The following is a 15,772-nucleotide window of genomic DNA, read 5'->3' on the forward strand; positions in this document are numbered from 1 at the left end:
ATATTGCATGCCCCTCCCCCCTTCCCTGACACCTCCCCCCCCCCCCCAACTGAAGACAATGCACTTTACAGATATCGCCCACACACACCTCGCTGGGGCAGGGCACCCAGCATCAGCCCTGGGGAGAGAGGCTCCCAGAGGGCCACCATGAGCCCAAGATGTCCTTCCTGAGGCTGATCTTGAAGCCATCAGAGCCGGGGCTGGGAGCCAGGATGCTTGAGTCCTTCTGTCCGTCAGAATCTCCGCTGCCTCTCCAGCCCTTTTGCAGCCCTGTTTATTTATTATAAATATATTTTTTACAAGCCCCAGCTCCTCTTCTTGCCCCCACATAGCCAGCTCCTTTCTTGGTTCCTGCCTCTCTCCCCCCTCTCCACCATGGGCTGCAGTACAGACAGACAGACGGACCCTGGCTGGATGAAGGGCCAGGGACCCTGCGGGCTTGGGGGAGGGGGAGGGTGGCAGTGGGAGGGGCTGTATGGAGAGGAGCTGGGGTTCAGGCATTGTCTTTTTTCCTCTGTGTATATAAGAATGTATATTTGATGCCTCATAAAAGACCTTGTGCTCACCTCCCGCCTCTGCCTCCTCCTTATGCCCCCTTCCCCACTGTGAAGCCCATGGAGAGAGAGGCCTCAGCCCAGGGAGGTGCTAATGGGGTAGAAGTTGGGGCAACTGGGTGGTGGAGGAGGGGGCGGGGGATGCTTCAGCTGGGTAGGAGGTGGGGATGAGGGAGTTTGCCCACCTCATGGCATAGACAGGCTTTGTGACAGAATGGCAAGCCGGTCCGTTCTGGAGTGGACCCCCTTCACATCACAGGGTTTTTGCTTCTGAGGCATGAGACCTTAGGAGGCTTGCCCTCTCTGAGTTTCCTCACTTTGAAACTCGGGGTGATCAGCCGCTGCCACGTGGAGGTGTGATATCACAGGAGGTCACGAATGCCAAGCAGCCAAGTTAGTCCCCCTTGTCTTCCCTTCACGGGTTGGCCACTTCTTTCCTTCCATTCCTGGGGCCTCTATTCTCACCCTTCCTGTGGCTGGCCTGGCTTTACCTTGGAGCCCCTCTCCACCACTCCCATGCAATGGCTGGCAGCAGGGCTGGGAGGTGACTTGGGCCAGGAAGGCATGAGGCTGGTGAGGTCACAAGAGCTCTGTGTATGGACTTAGGATGTTAGATAACAGCTTAGACGCCCTTCAGGCTGGGCAAAGGGAAGGGGCTTTCCCGAGGCCACACAGCAAGTCAGGATGGCGTGTCCTGACTTCTGCCCAGGCCCCTTTCCAGTCCTTGAGGCTGCTTCCCTATGAAAGAAACCTGTTTTGAGGACTGCTGATGATATCCTGGCTTTCTGCCTAGCACAGAAGAGATGAGGCCGAGCAGTGGCTCTTGGTTAAGATCAGCAGGGTTCTTAGAAAGCAGCTTCTATCAATAGTTTTGCTTCTTTCCTAGAATGTGGAAGGGCCCCCAAAAGGCATGGTTTGGATGGCCCCACTCCTGAGCGGCTTGGACCAATGTCTTTCTTTTCTTCTTCATCTGCATGTTTAAAGGCAACCCAGGGGTATGCAACCAGCAAAAGCAGCAGCTGGGGCCTTCTCTGCAACTGACGTCGCCTCATGGACCAGACCTTAGACTAAGAGGGCCCTAAATCAAGTCCAACGAGCATATTTTGATCTCCCCACCCCATGGATCAAGCTGTGCTACTTTTGATGGCTCACCTTTCTCCCACCTTCAGCTTGAGGGTGGTTGCATCTTCCCACAGCTCAGATCCTGGCTCAGTGACTTGACTGCGCTGACTTTGGCAAGCACCTGGCTATTCAGAGTCTGCGCTTTCACCTGTAAAATGGGGATAGCAGTCTTTGCAGGACAGCTGTTACCAGGTGCATATGAAGTATCTACCTTCAGCCAGACAGTCAGCTGCTTGACCATCTACAGAAACAAGTGCAAACTCCTTGACATTGGAGGTCCTCCACAGAGCAACCCAACCTATCTCTTTAGTCCTAGCTCTCATTCCCCATCCATACTTTGGCAATCCATTCCCTGTTCCCTGCAGATGCCTGTGTCTACTTTCCAAGCTCAGCACCTCACCTGTACCTTTCTCTCTGTTAGAAGTGCTCCTCCAAACAGCCCTGATGAAGGTTTCCCCACTATTACAAAATGGGCTCAGAGGACCCATCCTTTCCAAATGTGCCCTTTCTCACGTTCTCCGAGATTCTCTCACATCATTATCTGTCTTTCCCACCACAGGCCATAAGTGGATTGAGAGTGACATGATCTCTGTCCAGAGCATTGCCCAGTACAGAGGCTGGCATAGCACAGATGTCACTAAAATTTTGTTGATCAAATGAACGAGTGAATGAATTTTTTTTTCCTAAGCTAAGTCTTAGAGTACATCGGTTGATTTATTGGTTGAAACTTGTGTACCAAGTTATTGGGCCCCTCTGAGGCTTCCTCACGTTTCCTTGAGCTCTTTCCTAAATTCTCCTGTCCTCACTGCAATCCCTAGACTGGGCTACCTCCGCCCCACCTTCTCTTGGGAGCTCACTGTCTAGACTGTGGAGGGGGAGAACATTGCCTCATCTATCCTGTTTTTTGAGGACATGAAGACAAGAAGCCTATTTCTTTTTTTTAAGATTTATTTATTTATTCAAAAGAGTTACACAGAGAAAGAAGGAGAGGGAGAGAGAGACTGAGAGAGAGAGAGAGAGAGAGAGAGAGGTCTTCCATCTGCTGATTCACTTCCCAATAGGCTGCAACAGCCAGAGCTGCGCTGATCCAAAGCCAGGAGCCAGGAGCTTCTTCTGGGTCTCCCACATGGGTGCAGGGACCAAGGACTTGGGCTATCTTCTACTGCTTTCCCAGGCCATAGCAAAGAGCTGGATCGGAAGTGGAACAGCTGGGACTCGAACCAGTGCCCATATGGGATGTTGGCACTGCAGCCTTACTCGCTACACCATAGTGCAGGCCCCAAGGAGCCCATTTCAAAAAGGTTTTTTATATCAAAGGTGCTACTGCTAATTGCTTTGGGGATGTGGATGGGGAGAGATAACACCTAGCAAAGGATAAAGGTCTCAGAATCTCACAAGGGTCATACCTGTGTTCCCAGATCAATGCTGTCCCATAACTCTTTCTGTCATGATGGGAACGTTCTACAACCATGTGACTGTTGAGCATTTGAAATGTGGCCAGTGGAGCTGAGGATTTCATTAAATTTCAAGAGCCACAGGAGTACCACACTGGACAGTGCAGAAGACTCTCAGGAGTGCACAGCCTGGTGGGGATAACGTCAAGACACAATATTAAGTTCAGGAAGCACTGGGTGTGTGGGAGCACAAAGAAACAAGGGAAGCCCGACTCAGCAGTGAGATGGAGCCAGGAAAGTTTTTTCTGCAACTGCTCCTTTAGTTGAATCTTGAAGGGCAAGGAAGAATCAGCCAGGTAACGAAGGCATTTGTTAGAGGGAACAGCACATGTAAAAGGCCTGGAGGTGTGAGACAATGCAATGTGCCAGTAGCACAGTGAGAAAAGAATGGGAGAGGGCAGCTCCAGTGCTGGACACAGCAAATACTGAAGACTGGAGATAGGTGGGCCACTCCTGGCTTAGCAGCAGTTGTTGTGACACAAAGTGACACATTGTGCTATGTGACATCTCCACTGTAAAGTTAGGGAGCGATGCACTGAAATTATGTAAATATCCTGCTATTCTTCAAACATTCACCCACCAGCATTTCATCACCAGCATTTCACTGATGTTCCTTGAGAGAAACAATTATTATGCCCAAGATTGCCAAATGATGATTTTTCACAAATGCCATCATTCTTTCCACATATACAAGAATACTTCAAAAAATTCCTGAAAAATGGCATTACAAGATAGGCTTATTTCATTGCAAAACATTTTGGAAATCCATGCATACTTATTTTGTAACACACATTTCCAGGCATTTATGTGTGGATTTAAAGGCTTCTGCACCAAAATAAGGTTATCTTTTAATTCCATATTCCATGAACTTTTTTTCCCATGAACTTTTTGAAGTAACCTTATATTTGCTGGCTTTCCACTATATCGGAGAACTTTCCTTTCTCCTACATTTATTTATATCTGTATGGATTCACAGTCGTCTGTTTTTACTCAATGGGTTATTTATAACCCATTAACATCATTCTTTATTTTGATGCTCAAAATGCCCCAGACTTGGCCAGCAGGAAACCCTCCAAGCTGGCTCCTGTGTCCTTTGGCGTGTTTCCATCTTTCTTTGAGCACTTTTCTGGCACAAGCTGCTCTGGGCCTATCTAATACTTTCTCTGTCCCAGATCTGAAATTAGTCATTCTCTTCCAAGGAGCCCTGACTCTTTGTAGTAGAGAATGGCATTTAGAAGTCAAGATGTGGGCATTAGGTATTATGACTATATTATAAGAGCTTGGAAAATGCTTGGGAATCCACTGATGGTTTGCTAACTCCATCCTATGTTTACTATATACTCTAAAGAGGAGCTTTCTCTTTTCCTTCATTTTCTCTGACAATGTAGAGTCGTGATTTTTTATTTTGCTCAATGAGTTACAACGCATGATCATCAAAATTCATCTTGAATTATCATTTTGAATATATTATTTTATCTTTATACATATATATGTGTTGTGTGTGTTAAGCACATACTATACATCTGTGTTTCTCACCCTGTCTCTCTGTGTCTATCTACCTAATAAACTATGAGTTCACAAAGATAACTTGAGAAAGTTCTTTTAATAGTCCGAGCTAGAGATAATAAATGTCTCACAAGAGGAATGGAAGATGGCAGGAGACTAGGGGATGGCTCCGGAGCTATTTCAGGTCATATCCATTTCAGAGCTAGAAGAGGCCCTGTTTTACAAACCAAAAAATTGAGGCACAAAGTAATTATCATCCATGGGTGCGATGAATGCAGCTCTGGGCCTAACCAAGACTTCCACATGCCAACTCCACACCAGACCCTCTCCTCTAGGTGAGTAGGTGAGATCAAGGCATCCCCCAGCCTAGAGTGAGCTCCGTGGTGTTTCCCAGTTCCTAAGCTTACAGTGCCCAGACTCTGGTTGGTCCCCAACAAGACCCAAAGTTTGGGAAAGGAACCCATCTCCTAATCACCTTATTGTGCAGAGAAGTCTGGTACTTTTACAGGCAAGATTGTATAGTCGTCAGACAGTCTTGGGTTTGAGTTTTGGCTCTGCCACTTACTAGCCCTTTGTGACTTGGGTCAGTTTGCATTTCCACGAGCTTCAGTCTCCTTACCTATAAGATGAGGATAACAATAACAATATCTATTTCAGAGCACCTGGCCTTTGACGAATAGCAGTCATCATTATCTCTACTCCTCCTAACAGCACTATGAGGAAGGGGTTAGTCTTCATTTTGCAAATAAGAAAACCAAGGTTCAGGGAAGTGAAGTTCTTGGCAAGTGTGAGCTGCAGAAAAGTAGAGACCATGTCTATCTTGGTTACCGTTATATTTCACTGCTCAGAGAAGTGTCTGGTAGATAGTAGGGCTTTAATAACTGTAAATAAATGAATTTGGTCTCACTGACTTCAAAGACTATGCAATTTCCATTTGCTCTTCCAGGATGGGAGTGTGGGCTGAGGCTCTGAGAGAAGGCTATATGGAAGCGTGGGCAGAGCTGAGAGGCAAAAGCTGGTTTCCTGTCTCCTGATTTCATGCTCCTTGCCCTTCACTGAGCTGCTTCCAGATGGAAAGGCCAAACTTACTTCAGCTTAGGATTTGGCATATTTTCCTACCTTCTTCTCTTTCCTCACCCTTCTGCTCAGTTGTGTTCCTATTGAGGGCCAACAGTAGGCAGAGGATTCAACTTGGAGTTAGCAATCTCCCGTTTAACATCAGGAAAGTTGTTTAACCTTTCTGCAACTTGGTTCTCATCTACAGAATGGGTAAATTGACCTCCATCTTTCCCAAGACTGTTGCAAAGATTAAGGGAGATAATTGGCATGAAAGAGCCATGTGGGCTGTTATACGCTTATCCATGTGAGAGGCTAGTGACATTACTATAATTAACATCACCTTGCCTAGCCTTCTATGTCCTGTTCAAACAGTTGTTCAGTTGGGTCATTTACCTGGGTTTCTGGTGGGGGAGAAGCTGAGGCTTCCTCTGATATCTAGGAAGTTTTGAAAGGACATGTCACTATCTGTGTTACTTGGGATGGATTTTCTCACAAGCTAAATGGGGATAAAGATCCAGAACATTTGAGGTAATATAAGGATTTGGGTGATTAAAAAAAAATCTGACAGCACTAGCACAATGCTTAGCACAGAAGAGTGTTTTTTTTTTTAAATATTGAAGCAAATTTAATGAAGAGAAGTACACCTAATAGACCAGGCAGGCATCTCAGGAAAGACCTGAGAGCCCAGTCTGCATTCAGACTGGCATTTTTTTAAAGATTTATTTTTATTTACTTGAGAGGCAGTGTTAGAGAATGAGAATGAGAGAAAGAGAGATCCTCTATCCCCTGGTTCACTCTCCAAATGGCCACAATGGCCAGGGCTAGGCCAGGCTGAAGCAAGGAACCAGGAGCTTCATCCGGCTCTCTACCTGTGTGACAGGGGTCCAAGGACTTGGGCCATCCTCCACTGCTTTCCCAGGCACATTAGCCGGGAGCTGGATTGGAAGTGGAGCAGCCATGACTCAAACCACTCACTGCCCATATGGGATGCTGGCACTGCAGACGGTGGCTTAACCTTCAATGCCACTGTGCCAACCCCAAGACTGGTATTTTTAATGGATTTGGGGATGGGCCCTCTGTTTCTCCTCCCTTCTCCCTGTCTGGGATGGCTCACTGGGTGGAGAGATTCTTAAGGAGTTTGAATACACTGGGTGTTGACTCTTCAGCAGTAAAATTAACAGAAACCAGATACTGAGGGTCTGGATATGCCAGGTACTACATAAAAATCCTGCTAGGTATGTGTTATTAATTCCACTTCAGTTTCTGGAGGTGGGACTTGCCCAAAAGTCACATAACTAGAATATGGCACAGCTGGTGGGACCGAGTCCAGGGTATGAGTGCCTACCTGTCCAGTCTGCTCTCGGTTTAGGATGTCCTTAGCTCACTTCCTGAAGTAGGCAGAATGCACTTAATTGGCAAACATGGGAAAAACGCACTGGATAGAAGAATGAGGAATGACACTCCCCTGAAATGCATTCAAGCTTATAGTAGATGCTTAATATACTCAAGACATGTTTTCAAAGAGTATACATTATTTTCAGTCAATATATTCTAAGGCTGCTCATTCATTTGTGTTTTGTTGACTTAACATTTCCTGCTTACCATGCCAGGTGCTAAGGATATATAAGCCCACATGGTCCCTGCTCCTAAGAATTCATAGTCGGATGGGAGAACACAAAATAAGTACTCAATTATCGTGTACACAACTACTCAAACAGGTACACAGTCGGTGTTCAGTCTGCAGTAGGTCCACAGCTGATGAGTAATATAGATGATCTTCAAGTGTAGTAGATGCCTGAGAGATGTGGATAAACTATCAGTTTGACACTCATTCAAAGTTGTTGCATTAAACCTATTCAGAAATTGCTGAAGGATCATACAAAGGGTAGATGTGTACATGACAGGTACTCAAATAAATAAGATGGGTTACACACAATAAGTGTGATCAATGTACATAGATGTGGGATAAATACACTGTGGTTTCACAGATGGGGAAACAGGTGTTCCAGATAGTAAGCACTGGAAGGCGATGGATAAATACGCTGTTGCTAAATGTCCAATAGTTAAAATGCACATACACTCAGGTTTATTTTATAGGAATACATGCCAAGAATATGTACGTAGTAAAAGTGCATATAGATCAGATGAAGGACATTCATTAAAATGCTGACTGCCAATGACTCTTTGGAGTTGAGAATGAAAACTCCAGCTCTAAGAAGTCTCTACGTGTAATCTTGGCCAAAATAATTTTTTCTTTCCTCTACTTGGGATCCAGGATTCTAAAATAAAATTTGAAAAAATCCATAATCCCCAGGGAGTGAGCCACCTTCTGCCTTCATTCTTTAAAAGCCCCAGAGGCGTCGGAGCCTCGAGTTAAGACCCTAATATTTCTCCGCCAACTTGCGGGCCGGCACTACGGTTCCCTCGCAACTAGGCGCCTAAAGCCGCTTTCTGTGGCTCGTATCGGAAAAACCACAGAGAACGGACAGAGAACGTTGGGGCGGGGCTGGCTGAGGTCTGCGAAGGGGGGCCCGTTTGGGTACACCACCCACCCACGCCAGCTTCTCTTCCGGTCTCACTCCACAACGCGCATGCGCGCCACGGGCCTTTAAACGTGCAACGCAGGTCCATCCGGAAAGAGGATCCGGCTAACTAATTACAATCTTGCTCCTCCGCCGTTGAGGTGGACTATTTTCTCTCAGTCAGGAAGGGACGTTTGAGTAACCGCTTCCGAATAGGAAACCCATACCAGCCTATTTAGCTCGGTCTCCACGGGAAGAAGGCTTCCTAGGGCTTGACCTGACGCAGAGTGTACGAGGATCGGAGGGACACCCCGCGGAGGGATCCGGTTTGTTGTGGTGAGGGGAGGGGGAGCCGCTGACAAACCAAGATGGCGGCGGTGGCGATGAAGGCCGCGACGGTTGGGAGGTAACTGTGGTAGCGAAGGCTGCAGTTGTTGGGAGGCAGCCGCAGAGTTTGGAAGGAACGGGGCAAGACGAAGAGGCGGTAGCAGTAGCGGCAGCTTGAGCATCTCAGAGCGCGGCAGCCACACGCCCCCTAGGGCCCTCGGCGGGCGGCGGCCCCCCTGCTTAGGGCCTAGTCTCGGAGCAGTTCCTCGGCTTCAAACAGCGGCGGCGCCATGAATCCTTAAGGGCGTTTTGAGTCCACCTGATCCCTGGCCCAGCCCTCGGGCCCACCATGGAGCCGGGGTCCGACGACTTCCTACCGCCGCCAGAGTGCCCGGTGTTCGAGCCTAGCTGGGCCGAGTTCCGAGACCCCCTTGGCTACATCGCGAAAATCAGGCCCATCGCTGAGAAGTCGGGCATTTGCAAGATCCGCCCACCCGCGGTAAGGCCTGGGGCCGGTGGTCGCCGGCGGCGAGGCGGGGGTGAAAGACTAGGGTAGCCGGCGGAGAAGTCGGGGAGGGGGAGGGGCAGGGGCCGCTCGAGGTGTGGGAAAATGGTGTGGCTGGGACCCTTGTGGATGCGGCGCGGGTCGGAGAAAGGGTACCGGGGCCAGGGCCCTCTCGTGGCCTGAGGTCCTCGGTGACTTGGGATCAGAGACCCACCCCGACCCCTGGCTCTTCGGAGTCACTCCTGGTTCAAGACCCGGATGCCCAGTGGGCCAGGGAGAGTTCACAGGCACTCCGCACATCTTTTAGGTTCCCTGGACGACGCGGGTCAAGGCTGCACTAGATTAGGCCTTTCTCCCAACTACTGTCATCGCTTCCCTGGAGGCGGGTAGCATAGTTGAGTAGAAAGATCATGGCTCTGAAGGGAGACAGACCTGAGTTCAAAATTCCACTTTGAAGCTCAGCAGCTGTGTGACCTTGGGCAAGTAAAATAATCCCTCTGAGCCTGTGAAAGGGGACCCAGGAATGGATATTTCGAGGATTGGATTAAACTAGGCAGCGTCTGTGTGTGTAGTCGGCGCTACGTAAGTGGTAATTATTGAGACTGTGAAGGTGTTTGATGTGGTCATTGGCTTGTCCCCTATGTGGATTGAGTCATATTTACTCACACCCTGCCAGGCCAGTTCGTCTGTGATAATATATTGGCCTGGTGGACCAGTCAGGAAATTAGACTGGGGTTTCGGGGGGGTGCTCCAGCTGGCTCCCCTGAGATGGATTCAGGAGCGGGTCCCTTTTTCCACTTCCTGTGGAGAGGCTTGGGCCAGTCAGTCAGCTTAGTGGTGGGGTGTGAGTCTTCCTCAGAAGATTTCTACTGTCCCCAGGCCCAGGATGTAGGCGGCCCCAGAGGTTAGGGCATTCGTGGGGGTCCCCTTCTGGAAGCAGAATGGAGCTATGGAAGTGTGCCCCTTGGAATGCTTGATTCCCAAAGGTCAACATCAAAGGCCATATGTTTTCTCCTAGGTCTGGCTTCAGGCCAGAAGAAGTTCCCCAGGGGGTAGGACAGGCTACTGCTTTGGCAGTATGGAGAAGAAATGATGCTGTGTGTTTTCCAGTGAGCACTTGGGAGTCAGGGTAGGAATTGAGTTCGGCTGAAACAGGGTGTTTCTGTGTTTCCTGGCTGAAATGGCATGGGAAGCCTCAGTCTCACCTGAGGAGGGCACCACAGGCCTCCTCCAACTTGGTGCTTTCTGGTACTCAACCACAGGTCTAAACTAATTTCAAATGGATCCTCTGGGAGGTGTTGGGTAAGCTTCCTTTTGGGAGCTGGCCACAGATCACAGAGGTATCCTTGTCCATGGTGAGGGAGAGACGAATCCCAGGCAGCCTCAAGGAGGCTCTCCCTGAAGTGGTGGGGTAGGCCTGAGGGAAGAGGCGTATCTGGGTATAGATGAAGCCAGGAATTCCTTTTCTCTGTCTTGGACTTACTTAGGCAGGCAGGTCTTCTGCAGGTGGTGTTATCCTGTTTTGGGGGACCAGGAAGGGGAAGGGTGACGTGTCCCAGGCGTGTGTGTGTGCGTAATACCAGGAGGGGCTGTCTTTCGTTAGGCCTGTTTACCCCTACAGTATGCTTCCCTATTCCAAGAAGACTTGCTCTGGTTTGGTTATGTTTTCTTCCTCTGGGGTTGCTCCTAGGCCACCTTTAGGCAACTGGTTTTCTAGTTGAAGCTTGAAATAATCGCCCAAGTGATGCTCAGGCCCAGAATAGGAACCTATGTATGGGTGGATGCCTGGGAATTGGAGGGTTGCCTGAGGAAGGGTGGCTTGGGGTCTGAATTACTGGACAAGTGACTGCTGCACTGGGGAAACATGGGTGGGAAGATAATGTTGATATTCTGGAGTAGACCTAGGAGAGCTTGGAAGGATCTTGCTTCCTGGATCAGGTAGCCAACTTTTTTATCACCACGTTAATAATCCTGACATAGCGTTTGGCACACACTAGCATGGGGCTAAAGGAAGAATGCTGGCTGGATCTTCCTGAGCTATCTGTTGCACCTCCAGCTCCTGCTCTAGGATTCCAGTTCTGCCATTTCCTATCATGTGCCTGATGTTGCACTGATTCCTGTCTAGAGCTTGATTTTGCAGGCAAGAAAGGTGCTTGGTGTTTGGGGTTTTTGCACTTTTCTGGCTGGGTTACTTGTGCTGAGCGGAGTGCTGAATCTGATGGAAGAGGAGGCAAGAAGGCATTAGGGCTTTTCTGGGTTTGAGCCATACCATTTTAGCCTACTTTTTCTTGTTGTTTTTTCCTCTGCTTCACTGAGCCCCAGGTGTTAGCTACTTGCTTTGGGTGGTAGGAAAGAGTATGTGCGCCTAAAAGTCCCTCTGACCCCTCTTCTAAGACGTCTATGCAGCTTTTCCTTTTTTACAAAATGTCCCCCTCCCCCATATATATGCATGTGTATGTGAACACTGGTGGCCTGGTGTAGTGCCGAGAGCCCTGGACTGGAGGTCAGAAGACATGGGTTCTAATCTTGGCTCTGCCACTCACTCAGCATGTGACTGTGGGGAAATCTTCATTCTCTGGGCCTCACTTTCCCCTTTTGTAAAGTGAGAGCATTGGTCTAGGTTATTCTGGGTTTTTGCCACCCCAGTAGAAACCAGGTCTCTGGGAAGGAGAGGACTACATTGGAGGTTGGAGGGGTGTTGGGAAGGGGGTTCTTCACAGCTACCCTTTGTGCAGAACAGAACAAGTACCAAGTTGGCAGGGCTGAAACTCCCCCAATTTGTATCTTTTCCTGATTTCCCTCCCCCTCTCCAAATGCTCAGCCTTTGCCATCACAGTCTAACATCCCAGAATTCTTCCCTTGCTCCTCCCTGGGCTTCTTCCCCTGCCTCTTCCTCATACTGGCAGGTGTATGAGAGAGGACCCACAGAAAGCCTTATAAATTGAGTGATGCAGATTCCTGCTCTCTGTTCCTGCTCTTCTCTGCAGTATCTATCTCATACCCTTTAAATTGAGAACAGACATTAAAGGTCGTAACCTTTGGATCCTGCAGAAACCAGAGCTGGGCTGCCCTGCATGTGTATAGGGTGATACAGTCAGCCTAAGATTATAGTCCATTGAATAACCTTTTCATTTGAAAATCAGTTTAATTTTCCTTATCAGTTTTGTGAAGAAACCAGGGCAAGAGTTTCAATTTCCACCTTACCAATGGGAAAACAGGTTCAGGAAGGTAACAGTCTCATAGCTAGTAAGTAATGGAGCTAGAATATGAACCCAGGTCTTCTGATTCCAGATCCTGTGTGCTTTCTAGTACTCCCAGACTCTATCCTACCACACATGCCTATGGAATTAAGAGTTCATGTAGGTGTAGTAAGAGTTTGGAGTCAGCTGTTTTAGGCTCTCTCTTTCTCTCGAAATCCTGGCACTGTACTATTGGGAGGGACTCAAGAAGAGAAATTTCCCAGGGTATGTGCATGGGGCCTTGGATGTGGACTTGAGAGGCTGGTGGGCCTTTTTTTTTCCTTTTTGCTAGGCCTTGTTGTGAGTTGTGAGGGGAGGTGAAGTTTGGGTGGATGGGGAATTTGCCAGGCTAGTGGGTCTGAGGTGGCTAGAGGTCTGGGAAGGCAAGAATGGGGTGCTGAGCTGCTTTTGGCATCCTCTGGTCTCAGCACTATGCTGGGATAACCCAAATCCCTTTCCCTTCTCTGCCCTCCCAGGATTGGCAGCCACCCTTTGCTGTGGAAGTAGACAACTTCAGGTTTACTCCTCGAATCCAGAGGCTGAATGAGCTAGAGGTAAGAAGACTAGCAGCTGGTAACAGGGTTGGGAAAACGGATACCTGAGCTCTGATCCCACTTCTCTTATACTTTTCTCTGGCTACTGTACTTTACGTAAGTAGGCCTTTATTCTGTCTTGTATGTAATTGCATACCTTTAGTGCACCTGGGGCAGGAGAAAGCTTTACAGCTCTGAATATAACCAAGAGCAGGGGCATTTAATGTTTCTCATTTGACAGCCCAAAAGTTGGATATGTCCCTTTCCCTTAGAGGTTCCTGCTTCTGAAACTTTTCCTGTCAACTAACCTTACCCTACTGGAGTCAACAAAAGGGAAATATGGGACTGACTGAGACCTTTTTTCCCTTGGCCAGCTGAATGTGGCCTCATGTATTTAATTTGTCCACAGTTCTGTGCTTCCTATCTTCCTCCCATGGTTCTTGGTATGATGGAAGGTGAAGTAGATGGGCAGGAACAACACAAGAACTGGTCTGCATGGAGGCTGGAATGGTTAGAATATTGGGTAGAGGGGCCAGACTTTTCTTGCTCTCATTAGTTCTATATGAGAAGTCTAGGACTTCTGCATGGACAGATAGGGCTTTTCACCAAGGGCTTGAGAAGGGGAAGTGAGAGTGAGTGCCCTGAAACCAGTTCCAAGTAAGGTCTTGGAGTTTTCCGTGGAAGGTGGAAGATGTACGTTAAATACTATAGCCACATAATATGTCTTTACTAAATGTCCTGAGGGGTTAGGCCTAGCTTAATGTCTGTAACCTATAAGTGTACTTATTTTCTAGACCAGAGTTCTTCAACCTTGGTACTATTGACTTTTGGGGCAAGATATTTTTTGTTATGGGGAAACTGTCCTGTGCATTGTGGGATATTTATCACCATCCCCGGCTTCTACCTGTTAGATGCCAGTACTACCCTCTCCCAGTTATGACAACCAAAAATGTTTTCAGACTTTATTAAGTGTTCCCTGTGGGGCAAAATCTCCCCCCATTGAGAAGTACTTTTCTAGACTCCCATCTGGGTGGGTGCTGTTCTGGTTAGGACAAAAGCCATCTCTTATAGTGAGCACATTAAGATCCTTAGAGAAATAGATGTAACCGTATCTGTGGGGGTATAGCTAGGGCACTTCGTTGCCTAGCATGGGACAAGGGCAGGCCTTCTGGAGAGGTAATGCTAGTTAATGAAGGAGGAGCAGGGATGAGACCAAAATCAGAAGGTTAAGGGTTCGAATGGAGGTTCAGGTGGAGAAAGTAGTGTTTCTGGCTGCCTAAAAGTACTCATAGCAAGGGAACTCATTTCTTACCACAAATAGACCTTAGTTCTTCTGAATTGTCCTTTTTCCTCCCAGTAAGATCAGGGCAGGGTAGCAAATGATAACAACTGTGTAGTTCTTCCTAGAACTCTGACAGGAGTCAGCAGGTTATAGACTTGGAGCCTGTCTTGAGTCACTGAGATTTCAGGGAAGCGTGGTACATGCTTTGGTCTAGGATCTTCAGCCCACATCAGGTCCTGAGTTGGCCAAATGCAGATGCTGTCCTAATAATATACTATCTCTTAGTTCTGTAGGCCATTCTGTCTGTAGCATGCATTCTCACGCTTCAGCCATGGAGCAAGTTTCCTGGTGCATGAGGAGGTGAACACAGGAGGTGTCTTCTCTGAATCATGCCTAGAGCTTAAATATAATTCAGAAGTTTCCAGAGGGCCTTCACTGGTTCTCTCATTAAGTCTACCCCTCTGGGGTAAGTGGACTGGGCAGTTACTTTTTTTCTTTTATAATTAAAAAAAATGGAGGGGAAATGTTTGGTGTAGCAGTTAAGATGTCCCTTGGGATACTTGCAGTCTATATAGGAGTACCTGGATTTGAGTCCTGGCTCTGCTTCTGATTCTAGCTTCCTACTAATGCACACCCTGGGAAGCAACAGGTGATAGCTCAAGTACTTGGGTCCCTGCCATTCACATTGGAAATCCAGACTGAGTTCCAGTCTCCTGACTTTAGCCTGGCTGTTACCAGCATTTGAAGAGTGAGCCAGTGAATGGAAGATCTTTGTCTCTGTCGCTTTCTCAGTCTGCCTTTCAAATAAAAGATGAAAATAGATAATAGAATTCTTTTAAATTGTATAATTAAAAAAGTGAATCCAGAGAGTAGAACTGATTTTGCTCAAGACTGTACAGCCAGTCAGTAGCAGAGGGAAAGCTTAAACTTAAGTTATTTGACACCCAGTGATCTTGTCGCTTGCTCTGTGACTTACTTTCTTTAAGCCTCTGCTTCCTCATCTATTCAGGAGAGATGGTAATACTCCATAACCCTGGCATTGATATTGAGAGAGAATATATGTAAAACTTCGGCTGTGGTGACTCTTGGGAGGTGAGAGCAAGGTGGGACTAAGCGCTGGCCAGAGCCCAGGTTTCAGTTCATTTGGAGAAGCCCTGGGTAGTTTACTTGGGCTGTTCTATTCCCTTTCTCCTCTCTTAAGATTGGGCCAGAAGAGAGGGGTCCGGGGGAGAGGGTGGCCAACCTCTTTGAGCCATTTTTTCTTCAGGCCCAGACGAGAGTGAAACTGAACTACTTGGACCAGATTGCCAAATTCTGGGAAATCCAGGGCTCCTCTTTAAAGATTCCCAATGTAGAACGGCGGATCTTGGACCTCTACAGCCTCAGCAAAGTAAGAACAGGCTTTTCTCAAACACCCCCAACCCCATCCCAAGAGCCTTGCTACTTTGGGGACTCCCTTGGTTTGGATATTGAACTTCTAGACAGCACTGGAAGGGGTATAGCCTGGTAACACACAAGCTGTCAGCAAAACATTTCTTGTTACAATTTGAGATTGGGAGAAGGGGCTAGCTTCCAGTGAAGTGAGAGGCTAGAGTTGTCCTTATTTCCCTTTCTACAGATCTGCTCCCTTATGCATACACACAGCACATCCCTGTCCCTTCTTGCTTGT

The 15,772-nt window shown here is 47.8% G+C and overlaps 2 protein-coding genes across 7 annotated transcripts in view; both read left to right on the forward strand.

Annotated features, from left to right (window-relative positions):
- The window catches only part of IQSEC2 (IQ motif and Sec7 domain ArfGEF 2), an 87,895-nt gene extending 87,331 nt beyond the window's left edge, over positions 1–564 (forward strand). Inside the window, exon 16 of the mRNA XM_062182964.1 lies at positions 72–564. The gene's annotated coding sequence lies outside the window, so the exon portion shown is untranslated. The remainder of the gene's footprint in view (positions 1–71) is intronic.
- A 7,759-nt stretch (positions 565–8,323) lies between these two features.
- KDM5C (lysine demethylase 5C) overlaps positions 8,324–15,772 on the forward strand; it is a 33,677-nt gene continuing 26,228 nt past the window's right edge. For 4 of the 6 annotated variants that reach the window (XM_062184374.1, XM_062184375.1, XM_062184371.1 and 1 more), the window contains exons 1-3: positions 8,324–9,043; positions 12,765–12,842; positions 15,371–15,493. In XM_062184374.1, the coding sequence (XP_062040358.1) occupies positions 8,894–9,043; positions 12,765–12,842; positions 15,371–15,493 (351 nt within the window). In that variant the 5' untranslated portion in view covers positions 8,324–8,893. The remainder of the gene's footprint in view (positions 9,044–12,764; positions 12,843–15,370; positions 15,494–15,772) is intronic. The other 2 variants (XM_062184370.1, XM_062184372.1) reach the window with 1 other exon arrangement.

The sequence above is a fragment of the Lepus europaeus genome, chromosome X (assembly GCF_033115175.1).
Source record: "Lepus europaeus isolate LE1 chromosome X, mLepTim1.pri, whole genome shotgun sequence".
Lineage (NCBI taxonomy): Eukaryota > Metazoa > Chordata > Mammalia > Lagomorpha > Leporidae > Lepus > Lepus europaeus.